The 12,091-nt window shown below is 42.1% G+C and overlaps 1 protein-coding gene across 1 annotated transcript in view; it reads right to left on the bottom strand.

Moving 5' to 3' along the window:
• Positions 1-3,084: 3,084 nt before the first annotated feature.
• Positions 3,085-12,091, bottom strand: part of FOXO1 (forkhead box O1) — a 66,505-nt gene continuing 57,498 nt past the window's right edge. Inside the window, exons 2-3 of the mRNA XM_052786211.1 lie at positions 7,697-9,053; positions 3,085-7,304 (exon numbers count right to left, since the gene is read on the bottom strand). Coding sequence (XP_052642171.1) covers positions 7,710-9,053 — 1,344 coding nt within the window. The 3' untranslated portion in view covers positions 3,085-7,304; positions 7,697-7,709. The remainder of the gene's footprint in view (positions 7,305-7,696; positions 9,054-12,091) is intronic.

The following is a 12,091-nucleotide window of genomic DNA, read 5'->3' as shown; positions in this document are numbered from 1 at the left end:
TACTTCATTTATCTGGCACTCAGTCCTATTTAAGCAATGGGTCTCCCAGCAGTTATATTGGAATCCAGCATATTCAATATAATTATACTGAATATTATTATTTAATGTTATTTTTGAAGTAAATACTGGCCCCATCCGTCTGGCATGTTGCTCAGTCACCAGCAGGCTCTTGGCTTGCTATACCTACCACACCAGGACCACTGAGATGAAGACAGCCAGCTGCTCAAGCAGTCTGTAGGCAGGAGGGCTGCACTTCTTGTTTTATGCCAAAAATAAACTTCCAGACGCAGGGGCTTACACCAGCAGATTTTGCCTGCAGCAGGATGAGACATCTGGAAACCCTGCTAAGAAACCCCTCCTGTGAAAGCCTTGCCTGGCAGACCAACAAGGCTCAGTGCAAGGCTTAGAGGACACCGAGGCAGGGTGGGAGAGGGCCAGTGGTGGAGCAGCTGCATGGCCCCAAGACAAGCCCCTTCCCCAGGACTTCCCCTGCCACCTCCAGGCTATTTTCAGTTTAGAAGCCCCCCCAGCAGGAGAGCCACAGGCAAACAAAACTTCCCACCTCAAAGGGCTCCTGGAGTCATCCCCGAAGCGAATCAGCTTTGGCTTTGGGGCTCATCTGGGTGTTAATTTGAGAGGTCTGTTGTGTGCGCCGAGGGAGGAGGAGGAGGCAAAGAACTTCCCTCAGCACAGCTCAGCCATCGCCGTTGGGGCTGAAAGAAGGACCGAGGGCCTTGCCTAGCCCAACTCCTCTGAGCAGCGTGGAAAGATATAAAAAAAAGTCCCCAAACAGTAACACTCCTCTCAAGTGCCGTAAATTGATGGGGTGAAAGGGGAACAAAAGGAGGAGCAGGAAGCGGCAACTTATTGGGACTCCTGAAATGAAACTCCAGTTCTCACAGGGTTTAACAGCTCGTCACTTTTTTCACCTGGTCAAAAAGACCCAAGCAACAAATCAGGCTAGGACGCTGTGCCATCTGTGGCTGCTACTGGACACAACTTCAAAGTCCAGCAGAAAGGAAGCTCTTTTTTTGCTACATTGAGCCCTTACCCCAGAGAAATCCAGCCTCCTTTGCCCTTCGAAGCAACCGCTTGCCTTGCTTCGTCATCCCAGAAACAGCTCATTATGCCTGCAGAATTTCTCATCCCCTCGCCCTTTCCAGTGCCCATACATGCACTTCTATAATGGGCTTTTCCATGAACACCTCTGACTTCAGCAAAATTGAAGTCGATGGAATATTTCAGAAACGATTTAGACATTCCTGCCGAACTCCACAGTACCCTGGAAACCCAGCAAAGCTCTTGTGCAACCTCTGGGCAGTTGCCTGCTCAGGTAATGTCACTCCAAGGCCCCCGAGAAGGAAATGCAACCACTTGGAAAGGCCCCTTCATTTAAGGATGGCATGAGCAACTATAGATGAGCACACAGCAAGGACATAAAATGTTGAGGTTCCAAGTTATGAACAAGCTCCTTGTCAGACTTTTCACTCCACAGCCCTGTTATACCCATCAGAAGCTTCCTGCAGTGCTCCTCCAGTTGTACTGCACAAACCCCTCCTCATCCCTTTTCCCATCATCTCAGTGATAAACACCCACGCAAGAAGTTTACTCGCAAAAAATACATGCAAAATTTCTGAATGGCCCAGGGTCCAACAGCAAGTAGAAAAACATAAAATAAAATAAGATGGGGCGCTGCCCCTGCCTCCTCATTTTAACTATCATTTTGGCACATGCCAGAACATTACCCCAGGGAAAACATCACCAGGTAACAAACAGGGATTTGCATGCAATTCCAGCAGTGGGCATGACCACAGGCACTGCTCAGTGCAAGTTTTTCCTTCTCAGGGTCTTCACAAACCCCATCTTTGCATACCAGCTGCACGATAAATGGCTGCCACATCTAATGCTATTTGTACTTTTAATTGGATTATCAATTGACATGACATAATAGCTGATATTTCTGTACAAAAACATGTTTATTGCATTGATGCAGAACTGACTCAGAGCACAAGGATGCTTTGAGGTTTCTGTGCTCAATCAGCAGATTCAAATCCCTTGTTGCCAGATTGGCATAAATTGCTAGCCGGTCCCTTCCCAACAGACAAGCTTTGACTATCTCTCCTGACAGCAGTAACTAGTCATGTACCAATTAGATGCGCATCCTTTCCAACAACGGCTTCACGAACACCCAAAGAGAGTATCTTTGGATCTTACAACCCTCCCATTCCAGAAGTCAGGCTTTTCAAAACGTCAGTGAAGATATGCTCAGCTTCCCCCAATGCACAAAACCCCTTCCAAAACATGCGCTGAAGAAAAAAGGGCAAAGCTAAAATAAAGATGGAACTGCAAAGTACAAGGGGAAATTATTTTTTAAGTATCTTTAAATATTTCTATTTTTATGTGCCATGCATTCTTTCATGCTCTTTAGGTCTACCTCTGCTCACTTTAAGATCAAACTGGCATTTTTGCCAGCAATTCATTTAAAGCCTGCTCTCTGCCACCCCTCTCCCTCCCCACCTGCAGGCAAGCGGGGATCTGGGCCTCACAAGACTACTGTGACGTAGGTGTTATTGGCTGCCTGTTTTGGCAGCCTCTCCTCCTTTCTTCCAGCTCTGTTTTGAAACACAATCTAAATTTAAAAAAAAAAAAAATTAAAAAAATTAGACATTCCTGCTCTCTCTACTCACATCAGCGCTCCTGCTGCCACAGCGTAAAGCACGGCTGTGAAAGGAGCAGCACCATGCAGATTGGCCTATATAGCCCAAATATTCGGCAAAGAAAAAACTCTTACTCCGAGAAAAGGTACGTACTTCAGGAAGGCAGGAGGGGCAGAGGAAGGCAAGAGGCGAAAATGAGGGAAAAGAAGGCCAAGAGGACTTTGTGAGCAGTATCGCTTTAACAGGGGGAGCAGGGGGAAGAGAAAAATGTCTCTCCAGAGCTGGCTCTCTCCCACATTTAATAGCATTAGGATCTAACATGTAATTTGGACTAACAGACTAATTCTTTCCTGCAGTTTGATGGATGTTAGCGCCCATTTTTTTTTTCTTCTTTAACAATGTATTACATAACATTCTGATACACTAATTACCATCTCATGTCACAGCAATTTTATTAAGAGCTTATACTTACAAATACCCATTCTGAAAGGATTTCAGGACTTTTTTGTCATTTTCTCTGAACTAGGCTTGTTGAAGCACTGGCAACACGGTCTGATGCTGCCTAAATGCAGCTTCCAGTAACAAAGTGTCTCTACACGAAGATCTCTCGCAAGCCCTAAGAGTCAGGCGTGGATTCTTCTTGCGTTTAGTCTCAAAGACTTGTAAACAAGTTACTTTTAGCACACTATGTCGTGATAAAACACTGGTAACACAACCCTATTAGGTTCCTGTACCTGCTACAGCTCCAATTCCAGAAGCAATGCCAAGAGAGAGAAATTCCTTTATACCAAGTAATAGAAAATTTGTTAACTGTTCTGCAGTTAGTGTTTGCTCATTAATATGGTATTATCCTGCCAGGCAAGACTTGGTACCATGAGGTATTTTTCCATATAAAATTGCTAATGCCATCAGGATTGTCCAAATGGGATCATCATCATTAAAAAGATTACGTGGTAAGGAAAGTGATTACGACAACGTCTGAGTAGAAGGATTGCTAATCACAAGTAGAATCCTGGTACAAATCTCATTCTCCGTATACAAGAAAGGACACAAAACCTTTTAAACATAATTTATATACATTTATGGCTTTATACAACAAACTGTCAGGGATTGTTCTCGTGTGTCTGTAGAAGTACATCAGGCACTTTTTCTGAAAATATCCACGTATGAATTTTAATTCTGCAATGTGACTAAGTCAGAGCAGTGAAGCGTTGAAGAGCTGTCACACCACTCGCAAGTAGAACTAGCAGTATGTACATGCCAATCTCTCACGATATTGCTGGTTTGTGGAACACCCTCAAAAAGGAGGCCAGTTTTAATGCCGAGTAATTTGCTTTTTGCTTGCATAAACCATGCTGCATTTTACATTATGACTACCAAAATAATAATAATAATAACAACAATAATAATGAGAATACCTTATTTAAAATCAGTCATAAATTAAGGATCCTAGCAATTTCATAATGAAAATAGGAATTTCAAATCAGTAAAAAAATAAAAAAGTACTAACATACATCCAGTGGTTTAACAAGTGCAAATTTTATACTGTTTTATAATTGGTCCAATTTTAACTTCTCTTCTTAGGGATGCTCTGTTGACTTAAGCCAATAATAAGCAATATGACTTTTGCTTATAAGTGTAGGCAAATTGTCAGTTTATCAAAGCAGAGCTTTCCAATTAATGCATCTACTACCTAAACATATATCATATAGCTATATTGTGGAAACAATACATCTTTATATTTAAAATATCTGAACAGCTCTATAATACAATAAACTTTTAATAACAGTACAAACCAGAGAAAAGTCAAAAACAAGGCTGCATAGGTAAGATCATCTGCACAATTCACAAACCAATCATTTACAACAATTCTGACAAACTAAGTTACTCCAGAAACTTGGTACTTTTACTGAAAAAGGATTTATTACTAGAGGTCACATAATGTTTGTTTTCAAGGCAGAAAACACACCCCTTCACCAGACTTCACAGTATTCCAGAATTAAAATTGCAAAATATTAGCATGGCACCACAAAAAAAAAAAAAAAAAAATTTGACCACACAGCCCAAACCACTGATTATCTACAACTGCTTTCTCACAATAATTAAAAGGGGCTTCCTACAGACTGTTTTAATTAAGGAACGGCTACATTTATGTTATTCATAGTTATAAAAGGAAATGCAGAAAATATCTGTATACAGGAAGTTATACAGTAGCAGTAAATAATAAACAGGAGGTATATTGTTAAATGTAGCATGTTCAGCTGCAACCCCATGGAGTACAGCATTAAGTACTGCTTTCTTTGCATGCAGAGGTGTATTTTACAACTACTTTGGCCTATGCATTTCAGTGCCCATTTGGGAGCAAACATTTTTGCACATGCAGCAGAAAGAAGGATCTTCAGAAACACGTATGTGAGCCCTTCACTTGCTCCACTGCCAGGATTTACCATCATGCTTCAGAGACTACGAACCTGATGGTGAAGATGCTGCTAGAGATATTTGCCTGTAAAAGCAGGCAGCTTCACTGAGGCTTCGGCACTAAGAACGCTTCATTTTGCTCAACAGAAGTTCAAAGACCAATTTCACACTGGGAGAGATCCTATATCACAGGACAGCTTATCATCAGCCTCTGGAACTGCTGACAACCATAATAGGATATCTAAAAAAAGTAGGACCAGCTGTAATTAGTAGTGATTTAAGCCCAACAGGGAGCTAAATGCTAGCACATCAATAAATACATTGCAGAGCCTTAGGAAAGTCATAACAGGATCAATAAATGTATGGCTTGTTACTAAACTTCATTTTCTTGGCACATCCTATTTCTTTCTCTATCACATGCCATCACTACAGGGAAGATAAGTTTCAATTAGAACATTTTCCAGTTGTGGGCTATGTAGACATAAGAAAAATCAGTGGAAAAATGTTTATTTCTCCCCTTCGCAACAGCCAGCCCTAGCGCAAAAGCTGTTCGTCCTGTCAGTAGATAAAAAAGCTCCAAGGATTTCTGTAACACAAATGATGTGTAGCAACCAGTGAAAAGACAGGTGAGGCCTGTTATCCACATATCCATGAAAACTGCATCATATGATGACGAAAAATCAGAAATCATTTATCCAAGACCCAATCCCGAAAATGCTCAGGTAGCTGTCAGTGTACCTATTCCAACACGAGCAAGTTTTTCCACAGGAACAAGGCCTCTGTCATTAATGCTCTCCCCTGCCCTAAAGTTCATGTATTTGTATAACTTTGTCACTTACTTTATCTTTCTTAAAAAAAAGTAATGTTTTGTCCTGCAATAGGGCATCACACAAGTTTTTGCCTCCCACTCAAAAGTAGCACTTCTGCCTCTTCAAATGTACTGCATTACAACAGAAACACTGACAAACCCTAAAACTAGTGCTAATTAAGACAAATTACAATTTTGTCATTAATTTTACTAAAATAATGAATTTTCTCCAAAATGTCCTGCTCTTGAGTGCACAAACATTATGAGACCTCCATGAAATAAATATAAATGTGAAGCATTGTACAAGCATCTAACAATGAATACTTAACACTTTGTGGTAGTCTGAGTTAAAATGATAGTAGAAGCAGATGACATTTCTAAAAATGCATATATAAAACTGATTAAATATTTCCTAAACATAAAAGTTGTCTATATTTATACATCACACAACAAAAAAAGGGACAGAAATGTTTTGTATTCAAGATCCTTATTAAGCTTTTCCTTTATTAGCACTCCCAAGTGCTAGGGAAATTTATAAAAACATGTACTTAATCCAGTTAAAATACTGTACAAAATGAAGAGGTTATGAATGCTGCCAGATCTCAGATTTATTATTTTTTTTTTTAAGTTGCCTATGTAACAAAAGTAGACTTTAGTTATAAGAAAAATAGCTTGGAAAGTATTCCAAAAATTATCTTAAGTCCAACAATAAAGTCATTAGTCTGACAATGAAATCCAGATATATTCTTGCATAAATTTACATGAATACAGGTAACTTATCAAATGGCATTTAACCTACTGTTTGCTTTGAATAATCAGTGAGTTTAGTAGGATCATATTTAACAGGCTATTCTGTTCCCATATGAAATGTGTGGCAATTTTGAGTAAAATAATGCAGTTCATACTGCTGCAAGGGAAGTCCACAGTTATCTCAATTCATCAAAACACAGGTAACATCAACGAAGGTTAAACTTACTTAGGGCATGAGATCATCACAGTATTCTTACAAAAGTTTATAAACTTTTCTTGGACCAAAACAGATAGTCTTAAAAAACAATTCTTCTTCTACAGATCATTCTGTACAAAACCGAAAGCACAACATGATGTAAGTTAAGAGTCTTTGCTGTGATTATATGGTGTAGTGAATTTGGCACTTCAAAGTAATGAAATTTCCAATGGCACAGTTCTTATCTACAGCAGCACATAACCTGCAAACCTTGGGCAAACATCCTGTACAGGAAAATACTCTGTCTGCTGCCAACTCTGACGAAAGGAAGAAAAAAAAGAAAAAAAAGACCCCCAAAAAAGCTAGTGCATGCACACAGCTTTGTCAAGAAAATTAAAAATGAAGGTGAAGGACATCTTTGTACTGCTTTTCTCAGTTCCTGCTGTCAGACAAGTCTGGAGAATTTAACCGTAGCCTAGGAAGAAAAAAAAAAAAACAACAAAAAGAACAAATTAACATTCACACCAAAAGATTAAATCTATTAAAATACGCTCAAACTAACTTTAAGATACCTTAAATAGGGGAAAAAATGTATTCATTAATTGCTAGTTACCAGCAAGTTTTTTGTTTAAAATATTAATGGCAAAACATCAGTGCTTCACATGAAGTAACAGACAGAAGTTAGTACACGGCAATCCTAATGCACCGGTGCAAACCTGATTTTCAAATAACAAAGGACTGGAAAGTGACTGACTGTAATAGAGGCATTTCACATGGCAACACAGAAGACCACCCAGGTTTTAAGCATTTTGACATCTCTTTTCCCTTTAGCTGTTTTTCAGATTTATTACAAAAAGCACAGCTTACCTCCTACTACATCCTAGCCTGACACCCAACTGTGTGTGGTTGTCTTTACGCTGTGCTGAAAACTTTGGTTAGGCAATACACTGTCAAAGTTAAAATCTAACGTTTCTCCATCCATAAGGTCATTACGGATAATCGACTCCATGTCACAGTCCAACCGTTCAATCAACATGTCATCTAAGTCACTGGGAAGCTTCTCCTGGTGGAGGGAAACAATTCCCACCCTTCCGTAGCCATTGCAACTGTTAACAGGGGCGTACGGGTTCATAGCATTCATCTGCATTGGGTGACTCATAGGCACTTGTAACGAAGTCTTCACTGTTGACAAGCGATTTAGACCTGATGTATGTGACATGGTGTTCACTGTGTGTGACAAGGCACGACCATTAACTGCAGGTGTTGGCTGATTATGTCCTTGGTGAGGGCGGGCGTTAGGATTCATCATTTTGTTGTGGGGCGGTTGACTGCCATAAGTTGGCATCACCGAGTTAGCAACCATCAGCACACTTTGGCCCAGCGCCCTGCCACCAGCCTGGGAAACACCAGTGTCTACTGATGCCAGGATGTCATTGTGCGGTGGAGAATCGGAAGTCAGTAACTCCTTCAGAAGTCCCGCAGGACAGTTATATTGGCTCATCGATCCATAGCTTGATTTACTGTCTTGAAGAGTCTGCATAGGAATCTGGGGCAAAGAGTTCATGCTAGCTTGAGCATATGTAAATTTCCTGTAGTCTGGATTTGGTGAACCTATACTTGTGGTTGAGGATGCGAATGAGTAACCTGGTGTTTGCTGCATCAGGGTAGCAGATGAAGACTGGGTTGACACAGTCATTGATGTATTAGGCGACAAGAGATTAAGGTTATCCAAAAGATTTTCCATGTTCTCAGAATTACTCATCTCTGAAAGGCTGGGTAGAGTAGAAGTCATTTTGGTGGCTGATGATGGGTATACCATGGAGTGCACATCCCCATCTCCAAGATCATCTTGCTCTGGCAAAATAGGAGAAAGTCTTCCACTAATCGTACTAGCGTTAGAGCTAGTTCTCGGTCGAAATGTACTCCAGTTATCAAAGTCATCGTTACTGTGAGAGCTGGGGCTTGCAGGCCACTTTGAGAACTGTGATCCGGGGCTGTCACCATTTCCCTCTTGACCAGACTGAAGGGATGCTTTTTTCTTGGCAGCTCTGCCTCTGCTTTTGGCAAACTTGCTGTTGTTATCCATGGATGCCGCTCGCCTCCTAGGAGATTTGCCACTCTTTCCTCCTTCAGGATTGAGCATCCACCAGGAACTCTTCCCTGTTCCTTCATTCTGCACTCTGATGAACTTGCTGTGCAGAGACAAGTTGTGACGGATTGAATTCTGAAAAACAAAATAAGGTGTAAGAAATGGAGAAAACATGCATCTTTTATGGCGTACTAATATTTGTCTTTGCAAACATGCTCTCATTTTGTTAGAAAACATAAGGGTAATCATGAAATGGGAAAACACGCCAGTCTGGAAACATCTTTTATCAGCTCACCACTCAGAAGTGGCCGCAACGAGCTTGCAAAGAGTTGCTGTGTTAATTTGTCTATCATGTGGCCCAATCACATCTGACGTTATATAAAGTTAAATAAAATACTGAAGGAGCTGTTTTGAAATACAAATACCTCATAAAGGAGACAAACTGTACTAGAAGACCAAGATGACGACTGAAGATCTCATTATCAGCTTAACTCTAGTAAGTTGAACCTGACTGCATTTAGGGTGTTGGGTTTTTTTTTTTTAATTAATTTACCCATAGTTCAGCAATGCTAGATCCTGTTCTAGGGTTCTTATAATGGGTTCTTACCCTGCACATCCCTAAACCCTGCAAGCATGCCAGCCTGTGAGTATTGCCACTGAGCATTAGTGAGATTTATATTACTTGTGTTATGTGAGAAAACACATATAGAAAACCAGTTGAGGATTAAGTTCTAATTTTTATAAATAAACATCACAAATTGCCTAAGAAATCATTAGGGAAAAAGGAATGCAAACAGCATAGACAAAATTGCATTTAAAACCTCAGTCTTAAAACCATCTTGCTCTTTCAAAATCAACATTTTAATATGCGAAACTGACTCTTCTAATACCTGAGGGCATAAGTTATCTTGTGCCAAGACTGACCAGAGGTACTGAAGCTTTTCATTATCTCTTCGGCCACGAGTAATGTTTCATGTTTTGCTCTTAAATACAAAAAAAAAAAAAAAAAAAAAAAGAAAAAAATTCCCAAAATCCAAAATCCAAGCCCACAGGTTGACCTGTTAACAAGAGACTACCCTTTGCATCACCAAGCTGTAGATAAGCATTTTTTTTCCTCATGTAATTTTCTGCTGAGCACACGTAAAGAACATTGTATCAACAGAAAAGCTGTCCTATATTTTGACATAATTGCTAACAAAAGGCCACAAGTTCTAAGAGTGCTGAAGCAGGCAGCCACGGGAGCTGGCAGGAGGGTGGGACAGTAGCACAGTCTACATGGGGACCCAGGGTCTGCGCTAGGACTGCAGTTCGTGTAGAACAAGTAGGAGGGAACCACAAAACAACACATGAAATGGGTAAACTAGAAATTAGAGCTCAATGGCAGAGAAGTCGGTGATGCAGTAGCTGCCTTCCATTCATAGTCATTTTTAGCAAGTTGTCTAAAGAAAAATTTGGGGGAGCAAAAATGGAAAGACCGTTTCTAGAAAGCAGTAGTCAGGCTGATCTTGACCAGCAGGCCAGTAGGCCAATTATCTCAAAACACTAAATGGTTACCAGACCTACAAAAACCCTGTTCTGTCTTTCCTGTTTTCCTACCTTTTTCCTCCCACCTATCTTAAGTTCTTAACCTGACCCCCAAGACCCACTACAAGAGCAAACCATGAGGATGATACAGCTCAGGGAGCTTTGCGTGTCTCGTGAGGCAAACCAGAGGAGGAGGGACACAGCCACCGCTCTGCTCTCTGGCTGCTTTTGCTCTATTTCCCAACCCAGAGTGCTGCCTGTGACAGCAGCATCTCCAGAAATGTCTCCCCTCACCTTCTCTACTCTCCCTGTCCTCCTGCGTACGTCCGCCTTCTCAAAGCTGCGCCTCTTTCCCCGCTGCCCATACACCCAGCTGCCAGAAGAAAAGGAGCAAAGACCATGAGGAGGCACGCCAGGTGAAAACGGTCACCTCGTAGGGCCTGGCTCAAATCAGAGACGAGAGGCTCAAATTCCCTGCGAGGGCTGCGACACGCTGTGCACCACGAGAGGCCAGCCAGCCGAAGCGGGCCTGGCCACCCGCAGAGCTCGCCAGGACTGGTCACTCGGGGGTCCAAGAGGAGACCTTCAGCAAGACGAGGGCAGCAAGGAGGCGTGACAGTCCTCTAGCACCTCACAGGCAGCCATGTGCCAAGACCACCCCCCAGGAGGGCGGCTTCACCCCAAAGAGGGGCACGAGGCGCTCTCGGGCGGCAGAAGATGGCAGGACGTGGCCCCGCGGCAGCTCGCTCTTCAACCAGCGCAGCAGGGCGCCAAACCGCGCGCCTCACCTCAGAAGCCTGTCCAACTTCTCCTTCCCTCCGAAGAGCCACCTTTAACAAATTACCCCAGTTAAACAAACGCCAGCAACAATTTGAGCGTTCCCTTACGCAGTTTTGCAAGGAAGTCGTTCTCCTATTAACTAATTAACGCAGGACTGCCTCTCTTCGCCGCAGGTCACCCTGCAATCAGTGTCTCATCCTCTGTCTAGCTACGGGGCATTAGGGAAGGCCTCGGAATTTTATTTTCACCAGGTGCAGCTGACACGTCAGGAGGGTAGGCCCGAAAACCCACCTCTGGGCTTGCCCGCGGCCCCAGGGGCCGAGCGAGAAGCCTCGCGAGGCTGGCCTGGCGCAGCCCGTTGTTTTCACTCACGGGCCGCGGCCGAATCCCCGGCTGACACAAGTCCAGCTCTAGAAATGTCGCAAGAAAGTTGTTCTGCACGTCTGTTGATTAAAAAACCTCCTGCGCCAGTTCGTTTTTTTACTGTATTTTGTAAACATACCCAGCTGGCTCAGGCTTACTGTTTACTATCAAAACAGGCATATCAAACACACAAAACATCAGGCAGAGAAAATACCGTGCTAAGGCTCAGTTCCCTCTTCTCTGCAACAGAAGTGTTAAATATTTAAGAAATTGCTGCTATTCCTTAGTCATCAAAAATGTTATAATCTGGTATTATTGTACTGAGGACATCTGAGGACGCTCTTTGAGTAACAGAGCTGTCTCCTAACTCTGCCAGCGATGAAAAAAAAAATTTTTCCTAACAGGAAAAGGTTTGCGGCCCAGAGCTTGTTACATAAATTCCTGTTTTTCACGCAGCCAGCAGGACATTAAAGAAGCTATGATTTACTAACTTGGAAAAAGTGTTG

This window comes from Harpia harpyja, chromosome 4 (genome assembly GCF_026419915.1).
Source record: "Harpia harpyja isolate bHarHar1 chromosome 4, bHarHar1 primary haplotype, whole genome shotgun sequence".
NCBI lineage: Eukaryota > Metazoa > Chordata > Aves > Accipitriformes > Accipitridae > Harpia > Harpia harpyja.
Note: the sequence above shows the minus strand (reverse complement) of the source record. Positions and strands in the feature narration are given on the sequence as shown.